The 21,654-nt window shown below is 36.5% G+C and overlaps 1 protein-coding gene across 1 annotated transcript in view; it reads right to left on the bottom strand.

Moving 5' to 3' along the window:
* Positions 1 to 21,654, bottom strand: part of FYB1 (FYN binding protein 1) — a 155,308-nt gene that overhangs the window by 22,585 nt on the left and 111,069 nt on the right. The window contains exons 5-12 of the mRNA XM_045861955.3: positions 15,044 to 15,090; positions 12,589 to 12,608; positions 12,111 to 12,145; positions 11,027 to 11,147; positions 7,612 to 7,771; positions 6,966 to 7,110; positions 2,292 to 2,314; positions 987 to 1,053 (exon numbers count right to left, since the gene is read on the bottom strand). Of these exons, the coding sequence (XP_045717911.2) occupies positions 987 to 1,053; positions 2,292 to 2,314; positions 6,966 to 7,110; positions 7,612 to 7,771; positions 11,027 to 11,147; positions 12,111 to 12,145; positions 12,589 to 12,608; positions 15,044 to 15,090 (618 nt within the window). The remainder of the gene's footprint in view (positions 1 to 986; positions 1,054 to 2,291; positions 2,315 to 6,965; positions 7,111 to 7,611; positions 7,772 to 11,026; positions 11,148 to 12,110; positions 12,146 to 12,588; positions 12,609 to 15,043; positions 15,091 to 21,654) is intronic.

Raw genomic sequence — 21,654 nt, 5'->3', positions numbered from 1 at the left:
TTTTTCTATTTAGTGAAATTTCTCTTGGTTTTAAAATAGCAAGCTAAGTCAAAATTAAGTTTTAAACATCAGTTTTGCATTATTTTATGTTTAAAATATGTGACAGATCTTAAGTACATGACAGATCTTAAATTTTAAAATATGTCATTACAAAAGTTTAAAAACCAGAGAATTAAGCATTCAATACTGTTTTTTAAAAATTTTTATTTTTAAATTTAAATTCAATTAATTAACAAGTAGTGTATTACTAGTTTCAGAGGTAGAGTTCAGTGATTCATGAGTTGTATATTAACAGCCAGTGCTCATTACATCACATGCCCTCCTTAATGCCTGTCACCCAGTTACCCCAGCCTCCCTCATACTGGTTTTGCCAAAAATAGCATATGGTTTCATTTTATTTGGATTGTCTAAAACTATGATTATTATACAGAGGATAGCCATGCAACTGATAAACTCTCCAGAGGTTATTGATTGATAAATAAATGATTGGGAAAAGTTTGAAAAAAAAATCTGTAACAGATAATTCTTTTTCATTTCACTTCTTTTGACAAAGTTGTTGAGGTTCTTCCAAATAATATACCGCTTCACTTGAAGTGTGGCACAATTATACTTTCTGACTTACTTCTGCTATTAATTAAACATTCAAATCGTTATTGGTGTTGTAATAAAGAGCACTATTTTTTTGCTTTTTATTCTAACCAAAAATCAACACTAAATTTCAGTATGTAAAAAATTTTCAAGAAAACAGTTCACTAGGGGGCGCCTGGGTGGCTCAGTCGTTAAGCGTCTGCCTTCGGCTCAGGTCATGGTCCCAGGGTCCTGGAATCGAGCCCCGCATCGGGCTCCCTGCTCAGCGGGAAGCCTGCTTCTCCCTCTCCCTCTCCCCCTGCTTGTGTTCCCTCTCTCACTGTGTCTCTCTCTGTCAAATAAATAAATAAAAAATCTAAAAAAAAAAAAAAAAAAAACAGTTCACTGATTATTCTTACCCATCATCAGCATCTTCCTCTTCAATCCCATCATAAATATCATCATCTGGGGGAGGTGGGAACATCCCTTCATTTGGATGGTGGAGGGGGAAAGAATCTTCTGTTAATTTTATAATTTGGTCATGTAACAGTCACTCAAAATTTGATAATAAATCTGCCTTATTTAACTCCAGAAAAGTCCCTGTTCCTTATTAACCATTTAATTAAAAAATAACTTTATTTTCCCACTCTCACATAGGTAGTAGGTAAATTGCTTTGTTGATTATTTATAAAGGAATTCTTAGAGGTGAAATTTAATAAATATATGAAGGATGATAAAGGGCACTGTGCATTGGAGATAAAAGGAATAGGGGAGAATAAATATGAGAAAAAATAAAACCGAATAGGGATAGAGTTAAATATTGTGGAAAAGAGGAGGTGATAAAAATTTAATTAATAGTGAGGGGACATTCAGAAAAAGATACTGGTCAAGATATAAGCAAAGAAAAACAGAATGAAAGGTGAATTTTTGAATTTTGGCAGTAGCTCTGATTAATTTAATCAAAGTGATATTTTAAGGGGCGCCTGGGTGGCTCAGTCATTAAGCGTCTGCCTTCGGCTCAGGTCACAATCCCAGGGTCCTGGGATCGAGCCCCGCATCGGGCTCCCTGCTCAGCGGGAAGCCTGCTTCTCCCTCTCCGACTCCCCCTGCTTGTGTTCCCTCTCTTGCTGTGTCTCTGACAAATAAATAAATAAAATCTTTTTAAAAAAGTGATATTTTAAGAGTTAAACCCTTTGTTGTAAACCCTCAGGATCCTTGCTATTTGACAAATATTTATTTAATAAATGTTTATTGAGTACCTCCTCTGTGCAGAAATATGTACAAAGAACTTGAAATCTGACTTTTAGGATGAGAATTTTAGCACTGAAAGTTATTAGTAAAATACCTTTATTTTGGTGATGAGAATATGAGGAGTCTTTAGGAGTCATAGTTAAGGTAACCATATAAATTGTCCAAATAAGGATACTTCTAAAAGTGAAGGGGGATGCTATTAATAATTGTGCTCAGACAACTGGCATAAATCAAGAGTGCCCTGAGCACACCGGAAATAGTGTCACCCTATGACCCACAACAAACTTGGAAGAAAGAAGTGACTTGTTTAGGGTCACTCAGTGGGCAGGACTAGAATCCAGGTCATTGGCTCCCAGTCCAGTGGTACCACATTAAGATCCTCCTCATTACTTGCAAACAAAAGCATTTTGTCATTAATATAGACAAAAATGGTGAAGACTTGAAGAAACTGCTGATAAAAGTGTGTGGCTTACCTCCACTTCCACTCTGACTGTGGCTAGGAAAAAAAAATAAACAAATTTAATTAGCGTATGAGTTATGTAGCTATCCCGAAGAGAAGTACATATATTGAACAGTTATGCAAAAGAGAAATAACACTGCAGTTCAAAGTTATCAGGATGTTCTATGTAAAGAAGAAGAAACATTGTTCCTTATCATAATAGAAACAAGGCAAGAAACAAAACAAAACAAACCTAATAAGAATCCAGTGATTGTCAGTACTACATAAAGTTTTCAAAACAACGTTACTGTTTGCTTTTAACATTTCCCGAGGTAGTTTTTAGATTATACATCATTGCATCATTCCATAGATAGATTTATGAAAAACAACCAACCAACCCACAGTAGTATTCCCGAAGTCATATAGAACCATTATTACATTAAACTCAATTCTCTTTTTTTAAAAAAAGATTTTATTTATTTATTTATTTATTTATTTATTTATTTATTTATTTATTTATTTATTTGAGAGAGAGAGCGAGCAGGAGCGGGGGAGGAGAGGCAGAGGGAGAGGGAGAAGCAGACTCCCTGCTGAACGGGGAGCCCATCCCAGGACCCTGAGATCATGACCTGACCCGAAGGCAGATGCTCAAACGACTGAGCCGCCCAGATGCCCCCAATTCTCTTGTAATATGTTATAGCCACAGCATTTTATCTTAGTCCAGTAGCAGTATATTCTTTTTTAAAGAGAGAATTTCTAAAAAGTTGAAATCTTACTCATGAAATCTTACTCTTTTTTTAAAAAAAGATTTCTTTATTTGAGAGACAGAGAGAGAGAGCGTGGAGGGGGGCAGGGAGAGAGAGGGAGAGAAACTTAAGCAGGCTCCACACCCAGCACAGAGCCTGATGCGGGGCTCAATCTTCCGACCCTGAGATCAGGACCTGAGCCAAATCAAGAGTTGGATGCTTAACCGACTGAGCCAACCAGGCACCCCCGAATTTTATTCTTTTTATTGTAAATAGTGTGGCCCTCAATTTTCTAAATCCATATTGCTTGTATTTCTTATTTATTTCTCTAACATTCCTTATTTTCCCTATTTTATAATCATCTGGTTTCTTGCCTGTGTCTTTCACTAAAATGTGAGTTCTGCTAGAGCAAAAGAAGAGTAGATTGTGAGAACTGGGAAAATCTCAGAAGTCAGTTTTAATCCTTGCATTTTGCAGAAATGAAATGGAGGCTCTGAGAAATGAAGTGACTTGACCAAACCCACTTGTAATTAACAGAAGAGCTGACATAAGAACCGCAGTGTCCCTCCTTCCTCCGTAATGTTTTTTTGTCTTTACTTCACTGCACCCATTGAAACCATCATTTTTGCCCTTTGGATAATCTGCCAGCAACAGATATTGGTCTGGTATTACAGTCATGCAGTATTAAGTGTACACTCACATCTGATTCCTCAACCTGGAAGTCAGAATAAAAGAAATGGGTCTGACACAGATCTACAGTTAATATAGAAATAAAACATACCTTGCTAATGGAACTTGGTAGAAAAACAAGCTATAAACGTCCTAATATGTAAATAAGGAATTGATTTTTGATGAAGTTTAAGTATATTCTCCACTTGCTTACATACTGTTTTCACATTCATTTTGTCTGACACTTCCCTTGGAGCGTGAAGCAAGCAGTTAGAATCATGTGAAAAATTGCAATTTTGGTTGGCTGCCATTCTTGGCAAATACATGTCATCTTGGAGATTGTCATACCAATTCCCCAAGAATGGAGTTTTAATAATCAGGACCAAAGTTGCCACACATTATTTTATTTTTAGAGCAATTCTTCAACTTCTTATAAATAGTCTGTTTGGAAGACAAGGCATTGACCAGATGAAGTGGAGGTAAGGAGAGGAATGTGCCAGAAAAGAGAAAGGAAGGAAAAGAGGGAAGGAAGAAGTTTGAGGACCATGCAGAGAAGCAAAGTTTGTTATGTGATGAAGTATTTGCATGTATAATTTCCTTTTCTTCAACGTCTCATATTTATTACAGAAATTGCTTTAGTTGAGAAAAAAGGGAGAAGGATAGCTGTCAGGACCTGTGCTTTTAAGTCTCCTGTCTGCTCATAGAAGTTGAAGTGCACAGTCAGCTCCCCCTACCCTTGGAGCCATCAGGGAAGAGCAGGTGAAGCATGTGAGGACCCAGGAGGCATCTAGAGAAGGGGAAGGAGAGGATAGTGCTTTCTCCTACTCTCGCCAGGGCAAGCTGCCGGCTGTAGTCAGCATCTTCCCTTGTTCTACTAAGGACAAAGCCTGTTCTGTTGTGGGATCTCTCCCGGCAGCAGCTGTAGCTTCCAAAAAACCAAAACCAAAACAAACCCAACATCAGACTTGTGTTTTCATTTTCTCTTCTTTCATTTTCTTATTAACTATGCCTAAGGGTGACATACATGTTAGTAACTATTGTGGTGCTATATTTGCTTCAGATATTGAGCATTAAAACCGTACACCTCCTCTAACTCCATTTCATTAAATAGGTTCTTTTTCTGCTACATGCTTACTAATTAGAGCATGTCCTCTAGGGTTGCAGTATCTATGGACTCCAAACAATGGAAAAAGTAATAGTATTAGTTTGGGGAAATAGTTGCCTATCATGATTAAATAATGCTTCATTTTAAGAACATCATTCCTTTTCATGGATTTATTATTTTTTCCGGAGTGTGTGTATCGTAAATATGTATGTATTAATATTCCTGGGATTCTTTAATCTCAAAATAAGAGAAAAGCATTTTTTTAAAATAAATAAAACATAAAGCATAAAGTATATATGCTGCAGATAGGCAGAATGACATAGTCATGTACAGAAAATTCTGTAAATCTCAGAATATGGCCTTTTAAAACTCTGACCTCAAAACTGACATTTATAGACTCCCACACTAGGTCAGAGAGTGTTTCTGATTACTAAAGCTGATTTATGATCTGTAAACTCCAGTGCATACATTACGTATTTTGATATATGTTGCATAATTTATGGCATATTTACCATAAATTATGCAACATATATCAAAACATGACAAGAAGGCATTGCAGGCTATTTAGAAAGACAAAGCTGCCAGAAAGCAACACAGCAAGTTTAACTGATGACATGAAGTGAACAACTATGGGAAGGAAACTGCATTCTTCATACATTTTATAAGTATATTACTATTTTGGTCATTTTACATTTTAAAAATGTTTGATAATTGAAGCAATATTTTTCTTTGAAATGTGAGTTATGAAGGATGTAGACCCCATTTTTACCCAAGTGGAGATCCAGTGCAGATTATATGTTTTGAGATCATAGTGGATGTTTCCCAATTCTACAACAGCGGCACAGGAAAACAAGGATTCCTAACTGGGCTGGAGATTTTCATCCTCTTTTCCTTCAACTTGAAGGGGTACGGCTTTACCCAGAAAGGGAGATATTGGAGGAAGGAAGGAACAAAAGGAGAAGGAAAATAGAAAAGCCAAAAGGGGCAGAAGGGACCAGGAAGGTCAGAGCTGGAAAAAAGAGATAGAAAAGGAGGGATGGAGAAAGGAAGCAGAAGACTGAGAAGGGAAAGAGGAGAAGGAAAGGTACATGGGAGAAGATGGTGCCTCTCCCCTCCTGCCTCCTCCCAGAAAGGATGTCTTGTTCTGTTCCTCTACCCCGGGAAGGTGTTCCTGTGACTCCTACTGGGGGAATCATTCCAATCTAGTAGAATGAATGGGCCATGGAAATAAAATTGGACCCGTCGTTGATTCCCAGGGGTCATAGTGAAATGAGCTTTTACTTTTTTACTTTTAAAAGCAAAGTAGAGTTTTATTAAAAAGCAATCTTCTGGGGCGCCTGGGTGGCTCAGTCGGCTAAGCATCTGCCTCCAGCTCAGGTCATGATCCCAGGGTCCGGGGATCGAGCCCCACATCAGGCTCCCTGCTCAGTGGGAAGCCTGTTTCTCCCTCTTCTCCCAGCTTGTGCTCTCTCCTGCTATCTCTGTCACTATCTCTCTCTCAAATAAATAAATAAAATCTTAAAAAAAAAAGCAATCTTCTTTCTGTTATCTTTTCAAATAAGAACAACAAAGGGGCGCCTGGGTGGCTCAGTCATTAAGCGTCTGCCTTCGGCTCAGGTCATGATCCCAGGGTCCTGGGATCGAGCCCCACATTGGGCTTCCTGCTCAGTGGGAAGCCTACTTCTCCCTCTCCAACTCCCCCTGCTTGTGTTCCCTCTCTTGCTGTGTCTCTATCAAATAAATAAATAAAATCTTAAAAAAAATAAGAACAACAAATATATTTAGATTCAGAGATTTTAGAGCAAAAATTTTCATATTTTTAGAGCTGAATTTTATATCTCATGCTCCATATTTTGCAAAGTCATATTTACTTTAGGCATAGCCCTAAGATCAAATCAGAACGAATATTAGAAAACTGTGTTTCAGAATGACAACGCATTTGGCAAGACCTGGCAAATGGCCTATTATTTTTTAAGTAGTATTTGATACACACAGCTGAAGAGTGAAATAAAAGACTATGGAGTTTCAAGTGACCTTTCACCCACACTGAAGTATCTGTAATTGTAAATGGTAATTTACTGATAGTGAGCAGTCGGAAACACGGAAAGTAAAATTCTAGGATCTTAAAATAAATAATGTCTGACAAGACGACAGTCTGATCTGCTTTACAGTTTGCATTTGCACATACCTGCTAATATTATCCTGCTCTGCAACATCATCATATACCTCCTGGTCATCTTCAATAGCTCTTGATGAAAGAGCACTGAGAGATGTTTTCTTTCGTTTCAGAGAATCATAGTCAATCGCGACAGCAGTTGTTCTAATATAGCCATCTACCAACAGGAGGAATGATTTATGGTCAGATAACTGTAGTTTCAATATCTCAAAGTTTTAAATAAAATATCAATTGCAATTTGCTCTTTAAAATTTTCCTACATTTCTTTGCATGCATTTCTGATTTATAGACTTCCAACGTAGACACATTTGACTGGACTTCGTCGAAGTCTTAGGCCGTCGTGGTTTGCAGTAAGCTTAGAGTCCACTTCAAGGATTCCAAAGTGATTTACATGATTCATCCCCCCCACCAACCCCGTTTAACATCAATGAGGAAACTAACGTCCTTTGTTCCTCCCTGGAATAATATAAATATTTACATTGCTCCCCACTAAAACAATAATGCAGATGAGGTAAAGATGGAGCCATCCTTGTCATTTTAAATTTTCCTATTTTTGTCCTCTCTGTTAACTACTCCTAACTTAAGAGAATTTGCATATTTAATATTGTCTTTAAAAAAAACCCCAACACTTCGAAGTTGTAGGAAAATTTGCACTCACATGACCCCTTTGCCGTTCTGCCCAGCCATTTTCCTTCAGGGTTGTCTGTGATGCGGATTATTTCAATTTGCTCTCCTTGCTTGAAGCTCAGTTCATTCTTTCCTCCTTTGACATCACAGCAAGCTTTTGCCTGATGGATGACTTGAATAGGGCCTGTGAGCTGCAAAGAGGGCCAATAATCACAACAGGCTTTCTTACTATTCAGAAAATCTTTTAGGAACCGAGTTTTGAAAGACGATAGGTCCATGACCTGCCAACCAGCCTATTTACAACATTTATGGGTTTGAGCTGGAAACTGGGGATGAATGTCATGCACAATGCGTGTTCTTCTAAGAGGGGTGAGGGGAAAATCCGAGGTGAGGCAGGACAACAAGGAACAGGTAAGCATGTGCTTGGGGTCCAAGAGAGAGTAGCAGTGATCTGTTGACCTTAGAAGCCTGTGAAAGGCTTGCAGAGGAAGCCACTAATAACTGAATACCGCTTATGTACGACAATACATGCTGGGTGCTATGGTTTTTACGGGATATGCTGGTGGTCCGCTTGGTAGGTGGAAGTTTTTTTCCATCTTTGAATTGTATGGTTATTCTGAATGTGCTCTTCAGACTTCGAACAACAAAGGGGAGGTAAGGAGGTGGTGGTGGGTTGTACTTGTGGGAAAAGCATTTTCTTTGTTTTTTTCCCAACTTTATGGTGTTGTCTATCTGTAAACTCAGAGTAGACATTACCTGCTATAAGCAAGATAACATTTTATTTTATTTTATTTTATTTTTAAAGATTTTATTTATTTATTTGACACAGTGAGAGAGACAGCTAGAGAGGGAACACAAGCAGGGGGAGTGGGAGAGGGAGAAGCAGGCTCCTGGCTGAGCAGGGAGCCTGATGCGGGGCTCGATCCCAGGACCCTGGGATCATGACCTGAACTGAAGGCAGACACTTAAATGACTGAGCCCAGGCGCCCCAAGATAACATTTTAGAAATAGCTTTGTAAATAAAAAAAATAGCGAACAAATGGTATGCGAGGTTTTGAAAATAAATATCCTGGACAGTACAGTGGTTTCTTCACAGCAGGAGAATATAGAACTCCCCCCTTATCTGTGGTTACATTTTCTGGGGTTTTAGCTACCTGTGGTCAACTGCGGTCTAGAAACAGATGATTCTCCTTCTGACCTATTGTCAGATCAATAGTAGCCTAATTCTGTGTCACAAAACCTAAGTCATTCACCTCATTTCATCTCATCATGTAGGAATTTTATCATCTCACATTATCATAAGATGGGTGAGTGCACTACAATAAGATATTTTGAGAGTGACAGACCACATTCAATAACTTTTATTATAATATAGTGCTACAATTGTTCTATTTTATTATTAGTTATTGTTAGTCTCTTACTGTGCCTAACTTATAAATTAAACTTGATCATAGGTATATATGTAAAGGAAAAAACAGTGTATATATAGCGTTCGGTATTATCCATGTTTTCAGGCATCCACTGGGGGTCTGGGAATGTATCACCTGTGAGTAAGAGGAACTGCTGTAATCTAGTTGAGAACATGAATCCTGAACTCCTAATTGCCTAATCCTAAATTTGTATCTTTTTCAACATAATTTCTTGGATCTTTTGATATGCAAATATGCATTGTGATTTTTGAAGTTCATTTTATTGAACTCATGATGTTGTGAATTGTGACATATCATCAATTATGTACCACTAAGAGAGAAACAGCTTAATTTAAATTATGATATGCCAATGATGTTAAGATGCATCTGACTTTCAGAATTTGAAAATGTGAAATGTTTTATGTCATAGATTTAATGAAATATGGTGCTATTGTAAGGTCTCACATTTATTTAATTTCTTTAATTGTAACATCTTTTAACATTTTTGTAGAGGGAATATAGCTTGTGAAGTCCTAGTCTTTACAAACTTTGAGTTCATATTTAGTGGTAAGATTTCCATACCCTATTTTTTTCTTACTAAAAAATACTATTTGAATGAAAGAATGAAACAATGCAAAATTGATTCCTCCAAAAGAAACACAGAAAAAAACTTCACCTAATTCCCTCAAAATTATAAAGTCCCTTCATAAAATGTGTTATGAAAACTTTTGTTTAAGAAATTAATTTTTCATATTTGCCACTTGAAAAATATGAACATTGGTACCCATACATCTGTATGAGTAAAATGTCTTAATAGTCATGCTTTAATCTTAATTTTACTTATATATATACTTATATATATATATAAGCTTATACTCTCTCTCTATATTATATAGTAAGCTTTTTCAAAATTTAACGAGAACCTTAGCAGATATAGTGTCTTATGTACATTATTTTAATTAATTCCACAACAAACTTTCAGGAGAGGTATCATTTATTCTCACTTTAGAGAACAAAAACCAAAAAAGAAAAAAAAGAATAAGAATCTGAGGTTTAGAGAAGTTTAATAATATGCCCACAATCACATAACTCATATGGGCAGTTGGAATTTAAATCCACGTCTGTCCAATTGACTCAAAGCTTTATGTTTTTTCCAGCATCATGCTGTTGAAACTTTGTTTTAGTACAATAACTATACTGGGGAGTTATATAGAAATCAAATTTTTATTACTCAAACCATATATTAAATGTTCCAGAGGAATTAAATGTTTAAAGGAATCTTGACATGAATCCTTTTTATAGTGAAGAATAGTTCTGTAATTCATATAATCACCTTGAATATAGCTAACACACCAGACCTGTGCCAGATGTCATCAAAGATGGTGTAATCAAGAAAGGCTAGCCTGCATTGGGGGTAGTAATAGGAGTCATACAGTTAGAAGTCAGAGATCAGAGAAGAGAGAGGTCAGAAATCCAGGTGGAAAAAGAGGGATGAGAAAGAGTGGGTTTCAGAAGTCAACATGTACATAAGCTAAAAATAAAGGCAAAAATATGTCAGGTCTAGACAACAGCAGTTAGAGTAGTTCATAGCAGCTTTATTCTGAGACAGGTCTGGGTCATCCAGAGACATTTGTGTCCCTTGCACCATTGTGATACATGCCACAGGGATATCTGTGTGTGTGCTCTAAGCTCATAGTATAAGCCGGTTAAGATCAGATGTGAAATGATGAGAGACAAGATGGGTTTGAGCAACTGAGTATTCATTCACTCAGTCACCATAAAATTTCCTAGGGGCTCACTAATTCTAAGCTGCCATATTTTATTTGGACTTTATCATATTACATTTTTAGTGCAGGGATAAGGTAGTTTATTGGGCAAAATAATTACTGTTATGAAGGTAGTTACTTTTTTAGGAAATAACAATTAACTAATTCTCCCACCATGTAAGTTTTCAAGAATGGTGCCCCTTTTGTGTGAAAGTTATAAAAAGAGATCATTCTTTTTTTTTTTTTTACCCATCAGTAAGCAAGCTCTTACTTTAAATTTCTTCTTTATTTCTTGTTCTTTCTTTTCTCGCTCTTTCTGTTCCTTTTTCTCCAACTCTAATCTCTTCTTTTCCTCCTTTTCCTTTTTTTTCTCTCTTTCTTTGGATGCTTCTCTGTGGATACAAATTGTTAGGTTGTTTGGGCATTTGCAAGCATTGATGTGTTACAGCTCACATATTCAGAGGTTTCTACCCACAACAGAAAACAGTATCTGACTGTAGAGATGAAGGTAAAAAACGAAGGGTTGTCAAAATTCCTGGGTGTGTGAGATTGTTCTTAAATCCAGTAGGAGGCATACAAATGAGGATACTTTCCAAAGGCTCTGCTTCCCCTCACAACCTGTGCTAGCCAGTGGGAGACAGTGCTTATCAAGGCCCTGTTCTTGCTGCATATTGGCATGAATACAATCTTTCTCTCTCTCTTGCATGCACTCACAGGTACAGGGCATGAACATGAACATACATGCAAACCTTAGCTCAAAAACTGTCGTCAGAATTGGTTGTACAAAAAGCAGGTAGAGAAAATTAAGATATTTGAATCAAAAAAAGAAAAAATAAATTAACACGTATTTCTCCTTTCCCTCACTTTCCAAGAAATTTGTTAGTCCTGGCCTATCCAGAAACCCATTTTGGAGCTATTTTTAACATCTTTCTGCCTTAGCAGGTTGAAACTTTGCCATCTGGTGCTGTGGTAAATCATTTCTCACAGTACCCTTGTGAGGGGAATCACTGTCTAGGTGGGGAACTTGTAACATAAAGATAAATTCATTTGCCCAGGGACACAATGAGAACAAGAAGTCCAGATTCCTGGCTCAGTGATTCCCGGCCGCAGTAGCTGTGGGTCGCTGGCCTCTCACAGAAGAACATTTTTAAGAGTCCTCCATAAAATTCTTAGACAAATAAAGAAAGAATCTTTGGTCCTTTGTATTGAAATAAAGGTTATCATTATATGTCAGTCATTTGAACAATAAAGCTTTTCCCCCTTAGTGTTGAATATCCATCCATTCTCCCTCATAGAAATCATAATATTCATTTTAGAGGGATGAAATCATGGTAAAAAAAAAATGGAGCTCATACATGTCTTCATATGTTTCTCCTTCACTGTCTTGTTCCTGTCAAGGAAAACATTAATAATAATTAATATTAATTACTCAAAAAGGAAACATACACATATTACTTGATCAAATACCTAGTAAAACAAGCATAAATTTAAGTGTATGTAAACTTGTCTTGTTTAAAATATTTTTTTTTTCTTTCAAGAGATAGACTGGAAGAGTAAGCACAAAAAGATCTTTTTTTATATTCTGCTATGTAATTCAGATGTCTAGCCAGACTCAAGTTTATGTGCAGTGCTACAAAATTCCTGTGAGTCAGTTTAATGACTGGTGTTTAATGTCTCAAACATTTTAGATGAAGTAATATTATAAATGAAAAAATATCATTATTACTCATAAAGGTTTTCATTTGTTGGTTTATGTCAATAGAACATGAATCACAGTAATTGTTAAATATTTAGTTAAGCTGTATAATATCAGAAGGGGAAAAAAAAACTGACCTCATCTGGATTTCCAGGACCTAAAGCATTTTAAAAAAAGAGTAAAATTAATATATTTTAATTAGAAAGCACTTTAGTACAGAATTATTAGACATAATATATTCAAAACAGTTCATAATGTAACAGAACTTACGCTTTATCAAAGATATATAAATACAAAATAGAATATGTGGCTTAGATCTTTACTATGGCCTTTTCAGTACTTGTACTTTAACTGTAAGATCATCTCACTGGCTTTCATAAAATAATGCAAAGGCCAAAAAATAATGAAGACTTTTTATCCTCTTTATGAAAGGCATGCACATTTGGTTTTATGGGCTTGTGTGGAACAAAGGTATTATCAGAAAATCACAACAAGTTTGCACTTTTTGACTTATTTGTTCCCAACGATTTGGATTTATATATCAAGCAAATCAAGTTAATTAGGTTTTTTAAAAAAAGATACTTTACTGGGGCATCTGGGTAGCTCAGTTGATTAAGCGGCTTACTCTTGGTTTCGGCTCAGGTCGTGATCTCAGGATCGTGAGATTGAGCCCCGCATTGGGCTCCAAGCTAGGCATGGACCCTGCTTAAGATTCTCTCTCTCTTTCTCCCTCTGTCCCTCCCCCCGGCTCACTCTCTTTCTCTCTCTCTAAAGGAAAAAGATTCTTTGCCAGTTCATATCCTTTGACCACTTTTGTCTTGGAGTTGATATCTTTTTCTGGTTGACTTGCAAGAGTTCCTATGTTTTTCAGATATTAATCCCATGTCAGTTGCAGTTCAAGTGTTTAGGGATATCAACTAATTATTAGATATTAAGACATAATCTAGAGTAATAATAATAAAAACAATGTGGCGTTGGTATAGAAACACATAGACCAGGGGCGCCTGGGTGGCTCAGATGGTTAAGCGTCTGCCTTCGGCTCAGGTCATGATCTCAGGGCCCTGGGATCGAGTCCTGCATCAGGCTCCCTGCTCCTTGGGAGCCTGCTTCTCCCTCTGCCTCTCTCTCTCTCTCTCTGTCTCTCATGAATAAATAAATAAAATCTTAAAAAAAAAAAAAGAAACACATAGACCAGTAGAATAGAGCAGAGAGCTCAGAGACAGATGAATAAATTTATATACACTCTTATAGACACAGTTATTACACACACAAACACACACATATACATACATAGACACACAGCTATACAGTTGATGTAGTATAAAGATGGCATTATAAAAGATTGAGAGAATGATGGATTTCAAAGTATGGTAATGGGAAAACTGGTTCCACAAATGAGGCAGTAAATCTGGGTTTCTGCTAACTCCTCAAAGGTGGACTGCGAAGACATCAAAGACTCAGATATTAGGGATGAAGTTCATAGAAGAAAATAGGAGATCATATTTCTATTTTTTAGGGATAGGACTTCTTAACTAAAACTTTAAAACACAAGTTACAATGTGATAATTAATTTGATTATATCAAAATTCATTTATGTTCAGTGAAAGACAGCTTGGGTGAGAGAAGATAGTTGCAGTGTCTAAAGTATCAAAAGATATTTGAATCGAAAAAAGAAAAAATAAATTAACATTTATTTCTCCTTTCCCTCACTTTCCAAGACATTTGTTAGTCTGGCCTATCCAGAAACCCATTTTGGAGCTATTTTTAACATCTTTGCACTGGCAAGTTACAGAAGAGGAAACCACAAAAGCTAATACACAAACCAAGTACTCAGACCCAATAGAAGCAGAAATATGAAAATGAAGTGAGATATCATTTTATACATATAAGACTTGAAATTGGAAAGCTGAATAATACCAGACATTGGTGAAAGGTAAGCATCTTGGAATTTTCATGCCCTGCTGATGGGAGTACACACAGATGCAGCTTTCTTGGAGAGCACTCTAGTCCTAATCAGTCAAAATGAATATTCCATAGCTTATGAACAGCCATTCCACTACTGGATATATATTTTAAAGAAAGTCTCTCAGAGGTCCACATGGGAATATGGACAAGAACATACACTGAATTATTATTTGTAAGTATCAGTGAATTGGAAGTAAAATGCAAATGCATAGGATACATACCATGGGGTATTGTGCAGTAGTTAACAAATTAAATATACATATAGCAACATGTGTGGGCCCCCTAAAACACATTATGCTGAGTGTAAAAAAGAAAAGAGTAGAGTGAGCTATAACATAATGTTTATGTAAATTGAAATATATACACACATATAAGAGTATGCAAAGAATATGTACAAACAGACACAAACACATTAAATATATTAGAATATTTGTCTCTGGTTGGAAACAGAGAGAAGGGAATGGGTCATGGAGGTAAAAGGGAATACATACATAAGTAAAACAAGAGAGGGGTCTTGCATGGACCAATGATGACAATGACCCAATAGTGACCCTATCAGAATGATTAACTCAAATTTCTGTATCTGAGGTAACAAACACATAAATAAAACATCTTTTTGCCCCTTACCATCAGAGAGCATCATACCATCTTGACTTTCTTCATTTACAGGGCTTCTAAAAACAAGAAAGAAGAGAAAGTAAAAATGGAGCAAATAGATGCTCACCTTACAATGAAAAATGAAAAAGAATAAAAGGATCATTTTTAAATTATTCTTTTTTCTTTAATTTCTGCTCTGATTTAAAACATCAGAAGTTATTAGAATGGGCTTTAGCCTCATATTTATGCTGCTGTGGAGGCAAAAACATGGAGAATCAGGGACCTTGAAGACAGTTCTGTGTATTCATAGTGGACATGTAAAATTAATCCATTGCTTCAGGGCAGTAATATGTTTTCTGTGAAAATCGCAGTATATCAATACTTCAATTCTGGGATTCTGAAGGTATTTGTTTGTTTTTATCATATAGATACCAAAGAGAATTAGTTCTAAACCTTGACTCCTTCTTTCCAGATGTTTTCCACCTGGCTTTACTTCTGTCATTTGTGGCTTGGACTCCAAGGTGCTTCAATCCAAACCACTTTACTCCAACTGCTCTTAACAGTTATCAATACCTGGGCCCCACAAATCCCTAATGATTTATGCAACCATCTAGATTTTCTATTTTTCTCCTCAGGTTGATTAACATAGCTGGAGAAAATTGCTATTTCACTGATTCTTGATATTACAAATGGCATTCAGTCTCAATGTTACCCTCAGCACTATTCTATAATAGTGTTCTATAATATACTCATATACCTTTTCCTAGTGAATCTTTTCTCCCATCATCCTTCTCAATGGCTATTCAAAACCTTCACTACTTTCTGCAAATCTCTTGTCCCTCTCCTCTCCCCTATAATCATATGATCTTGTTTCTTATTTCACTGATAAAATAGCAGTTATTGGATGTGAACTCTCTTAAGAAAATATATTCCTGGGTGCCTGGGTGGCTCAGTTGGTTAAGCGACTGCCTTCCGCTCAGGTCATGATCCTGGAGTCCCTGGATCGAGTACCACATCGGGGTCCCTGCTCGGCAGGGAGTCTGCTTCTCCCTCTGACCCTCCCCCTCTCATGTGCTTGCTCTCTCTCTCAAATAAATAAATAAAAATCTTAAAAAAAAAAAAAAGAAAATATATTCCTTTAACCCAAACTTATCCTTACCTTCTGTCAAATTTCCTTCCACCTGTGTTCTGAATTCTATCTAAATTATCAGCGTTTTACCCCCTTTCTCTTCTCTGTTCTGTGTGTCATCATATTATTTATATTATTATTATTCCCCTTCTTTCACTCCCCATTCCTAAATATCTCATAACTTGTGTTCTCCCTTAGCCCAAGTTACTCTCATTCATAAAAGCCAAATTCTTCTCTTTACCTTTCTAAATCCTCCACATTACCACAGATAGTCCTCCTTTTCCCAGCCAAAGTGGAGAAGGCTGTCTGTGCTCACAGACTTGACTTCTTTTCCTCTTGCTCAATTCTTCATGACTACACTCTGGCTTCTATTGCCAATCCTTTGCTGAAACCACTCTTACAGGACTTACTTACCAAATCCACTGGACACCTCTCAGCCTGCATTATTGTGTGATTGTTTTGTGGCCCTTAACAGTATTGGCCAGTTTGCCTTCCTAGAGTCTTCTTTGTTTCTGTAAGAAATCTCTCCTGGCTCATTTCTTGTCTTTGTGACCACCATCCTACAATTTCCTTGGTGGGCTTATTTCCCTTTCACTTCCCCTTTAAGTGATGATGTTCCTTTGTGTTTTGGTCTTGGCTTCCTTTCTTTTCCCACTCTACATCTGTCCCTGAAAGGTCTCATATATGCCTACAGCTTTATTTGTTCTCTTAGTGTTGGTGACTTCCATTGATATCTCCAGTGCAGGCCTCTCTTCTGAGTTTCAGACTCATATATACACATCTTTACTTGAATGTCCCACAGCCAGTTCTATATTAACATTGCAGAAACTGAGGCTGCCTTCTTTTATCCCAGCATAAACTTGTTTTTCCTACTAAGTTTCTTATCTTAGTGAATGGGACTGAAGTTCCACATATCCACCTAAGCCTCAAAATCATCCTTGTTTCTCACTCTTCTTCAGTTCCATATCAAATTAATCATGTTCTGTCAGTTCCATATATTTAATGTCTCCTATAATTCACTTCCTCCCTCCATCTCTTTCCACTTTCCTGCTAGACACAAGGACAGAATTATATCATCACTAGCATGGACTCTTGCAGTAGCCATCTGTCTCATCTTCTAGTGATGAGCATTGCTCTTCATCTTCTCCACCCTTACAGTCCCTTTTCCATATTGCTGCTAAAATGATCTCTCTAATGCAAAATACGATTATATCACTCTCATGTTCATTACTCAAGCCACTTAAAGAATTAGGAAAGAGTGTTACTTAAACCCAACAGATGCTGGTTGCAAAACTAACCCCACTTGAAGAATGTGGGCCGGAAGTGCCTTGCTATCCCTTAGACCAAAAAACAAGCTCAGGGTACACTTGTGGCTCAGGAAGAACTGCCATAGACATACATGTTTCAGTCTCCAGCTGGGATGGGTTCTTTGATTGTGTCAATGTTGAGTGTCAATGGCTGCTCACATCAAAAAAGGAGTCAACCTGACATTACAGACTTCTGATAAAAGAATACACCACCATCTAAGAAGTAGTCTTACCAAAAAAACTAGAATTAAATTTGGTTAAGTCACCTCTACCTGCAACTACCAACTTACTGGAAATACAGAGGAGAGAGGAACATGAAAGATATCCTCTACGGAAGCACTCAGCAACATCTAGACTGTGGTTAACTATAATGCCCACAAACAACTTGATTTCTTCAACAAAAAATTGTAATAAATAAATAAAGGGATAGAGGGTAGACTTACAGCTCGAAAGAGAATTGCAAATGTATAAGTCAATGAAAATGTGTAGACTTTATATGGATTCTTATTCAAAAAACTTAAAAAGAGACAATTGGAAATTTGAACATGGACTTGATTTTTATATTAATATATAGAGCCTAATTTTTAGGGATACTTACTAAAATATTCATGAATAGAATTATATGTATTTGGTGTTAGTTTCAAAATAATATGAAAGAGGGAAGTGAGTGGGGGTATTGATGAAACAAGATTGGTGATGAATTTATAATTGTTGAAGTTGGTGCAGGGGACATGGAGGCTCATTATACTATTCTCTCTGCCTTCTATTTTTATTTATTTATTTATTTATTTATTTTAAAGATTTTATTTATTTATTCATGAGAGACAGCAAGAGAGAGAGGCAGAGGGAGAAGCAGGCTCCCATGGAGCAAGGAGCCCGATGCGGAACTTGATCCCAGGATGCTGGGATCACGACCTGAGCCGAAGGCGGACGCTTAACCATCTGAGCCACCCAGGCACCCTATTCTCTCTGCCTTTTATAAAATTTTTCAAAATAAATATGCTTCTTAGAAGGTATAAGAAAAATCTCATTGCAAATACAATTAGAATATTTAAGAGAACTAGACATGCTTTGATAGATTTATAAGAGTCATTTAAGTTTTGGGGAAGATTTTACTTAGTGCAGTTATTAAATTTGTTCAGTTAGGTTTTTGAAATGCTTAAAAAGTTCAATATATAGATTTATCCATGCAACGTAAAACATATAAGGGGGTAATTAAAACTAAATTTTTAAATGTAACTATCCATTTGAAAGAATTTAACCTAAGTTGTCCAATCATTAGTCAAAGATCCCACTGACAACTATTCTTATTTAAATAAAAATTACTAGATGTATAAATAAGATAGAAAGTTATGGGAATTTAAGTACTTAAAATAAATTATTAACTTTGCATTATTAACTTTAATGAATTGAGTATTAATTAAAAGCACAAGATGTAAATACCTTAGATGTCAAAAAAACCTGACATCCTACAGAATAAAATCTACAGCCTGTTTCATGATATACAAGGTTCTTATGACCAATCCTGTTCTTTTTTTTTTTTTTAAATTTTATTTATTTATTTGTCAGAGAGAGAGAGAGGGAGGGAGGGAAAGAGAGAGGGAGAGAGAGCACACAAGCAGGGGGAGTGGCAGGCAGAAGTAGAAGCAGGCTCCTCATTGAGCAAGAAGCCCGATGCGGGACTCAATCTCAGGACCCTGGGATCAAGACCTGAGCCGAAGGCAGACGCTTAACTGACTGAGCCACCCAGGTGTCCCTCAGTCCTGTTCTTTTACAGTTTTATTTTTCATATATCCTCTTATATCATCTTTTTTTTCACATATTAATATTGACTCACTCTCTGAACACTCTGTTTCTTGTTCCTCTGTTCTTAGCTCACTCTGTTTTCTTTCCTAGAATAATCTTTCTCTTTATCATCCCCTGTTTGTGGCCCTTCTTAATCTTTTAGCCTCTCCTGAAACACTCCTTTCTCTGTGAAGTCATCTCCAACGCCCTAGGCCCACGCAGTTGCTGCTTCTATGTGTCATACATTGCTCTATTATAGTGATTATTCTGTATCACTATAATTATAGAGTAATTACTTGCATGGCTCTCTTTCTACTACGAGACTGTAAGAGACTGTCACTTTGTTAGTTAATTTATTATTATGACTGTCATTTTTAGAAAGCTATTAGGATAATTCCAGTCATGTATAGGACTTTGATTTTTTTTTGATGAATTAATTATGTCCCAGCAATACTAAGAAACTAAATTAATGTTTGTTATTAAAGTGACTTGTTTATGATCATTTTTGAAAAAGAGTATTAGTCAAAAAGACTACTGGACTTGCAGTTTATTTCCTAAAACACTTGAGAGAGTAACAAATAGTTGCAGAATGGAGAGTATCTGCATAGCACATTCATGCATATGTTGCTGCACGTTTATAGAAATCATTTATTACTTGTAGATAATGTTTGCATGCACACATTGATTCATGGACCCAACACAATAGCATATAAATCTTAGTTTACTTTTAGAGCTCTGAATTCACCATATATAACATGAAAATGTTCAATAAATAAGAAATCATGTAAGAATGATAGTGAAGAATAAAAGGGAAAAAGATGAGGAAGAGAAATAGGTGAGTGTCATAATAAATTGAGATTAAACTGTCGCCAATTATTAAAAAAAAAAAAGTGTTGCAGGCATTGAGAAAAACTGCATGAAGATACAGGCAAACAATGAAACCAACCACCTGTCACACAGACCTCAGCAGAAGGGGAGGTCAAGGAGAAGAAAAGGAAGCTTATCAGTTGTTAGAACAGTGTGTCTGTTCAGGAGGACCTCTCACTGGTTCTTTGTTTTTACACGGTGGTGTGTAGAATTACATAGGAAAAACAAAGTCAATTCAATATTACGACTGCCATTTTTAGAAAGCTATTAGAGCTCTATTTCCTGGCTTTTAAAGATGTAAAGCTATTGACCTTTATATCTTCTTTGCTATTCATAACTTTAATTGTTGGGGTTTTTTTGTTTTTGTTTTTGTTTTTTAAAGAAGAAGGGCAAATCTAAGTGTCACATGAAACTTGGTTCTATACTTGCTGTTGCTGAGAATAGAATCTTACGACTTTGTGAACTTTTCTCGGGAACATATGTTCCTGTATTGAATGCAGGAGAACCTATAAAACTCATTTCAGCCAATGGTTTCCAAATGGAGTTAGGTTGGGCCCCTTGGAAGTGCATGTGTGATAGGGCAAGTCTCAAATTCCAGACAATGTTAAGTATTTCTAATGAATGAGAGGGTTATAATGGTAAATTCTTTATTTTTGTCTGATTTGAGAGCTCCCCAAATCTGAAGCTGACTATGAATGACCTCATGGTAAGAACTGTTCAACCTTGGTCACTTCCCAGTATTTATTATTTCTTATTAGTTCACTTTTCCTGTCTCGTTACTATTAATAACCATGGAATTTGTTTTGTACACCAAAATATTCAACCAGTGGTTCTGTTTTCCTATGAAAAATTAGTTATACTGTTAAAATTATAATTAATTTTTAAAGGTGGTGCCAAGAAACGTGTTACACTAAAAGATGTTGATCTGAACACTAATAGTGATAAACAAGCTCTTTCGACGCGTTTCAGTTTCTCTTCTGATGTCTGAGTAACACAGCATAAAATGTAATTAGTTGACTTCTGACCACTAGGTGGGGAAACAATACAATTTAAAATAAAACAGAACTTTGGCCTCACCCACTTTATTTTAAAAGATGGTTATTATTTCTAATTCTCTTCTGCCTCCAATCTTTTACATTCTTAAGGCATCCTGATCTGAATGATGTCATTACCTCTGACTTCTGGGGAGGCAGGTGATTAAGGCCACCCTATCTCCTGAAATTCCTTCCCTGATACCAATTAAAAATTCCTTTCTTGCCGTAAGCAATGCAGACTCTACACCCTCGGGAAGACTGTAAACCTTTCAGTTATATATTCCTTTGGCAAGCCAGTCCCTCACCTGAACACTACTTCCCACTCGCTCTAGTCCTTGTTTCAGGAATTCTGCCCGCGTCACCATTAGAATTTTCCCTTCTTCATTGGATCTTTCTCATCGGCATACAAACATACTGTTATTTCTTCCGTCTTGAAAAAACAACTCTACTTCACTTTTCCCATCAGTTACTTACCCATTTCTCCTTGAAAGTGTTATCTATAATTGGTCTTTCCAGTTC

This window comes from Mirounga angustirostris, unplaced genomic scaffold (genome assembly GCF_029215605.1).
Source record: "Mirounga angustirostris isolate CCGP_5_RB_7025 unplaced genomic scaffold, mMirAng1.0.hap1 SCAF_7, whole genome shotgun sequence".
NCBI classification, from domain to species: Eukaryota; Metazoa; Chordata; class Mammalia; order Carnivora; family Phocidae; genus Mirounga; species Mirounga angustirostris.
The sequence above is the reverse complement of the archived record's forward strand: the minus strand, read 5'-3'. Positions and strand labels throughout refer to the sequence as shown.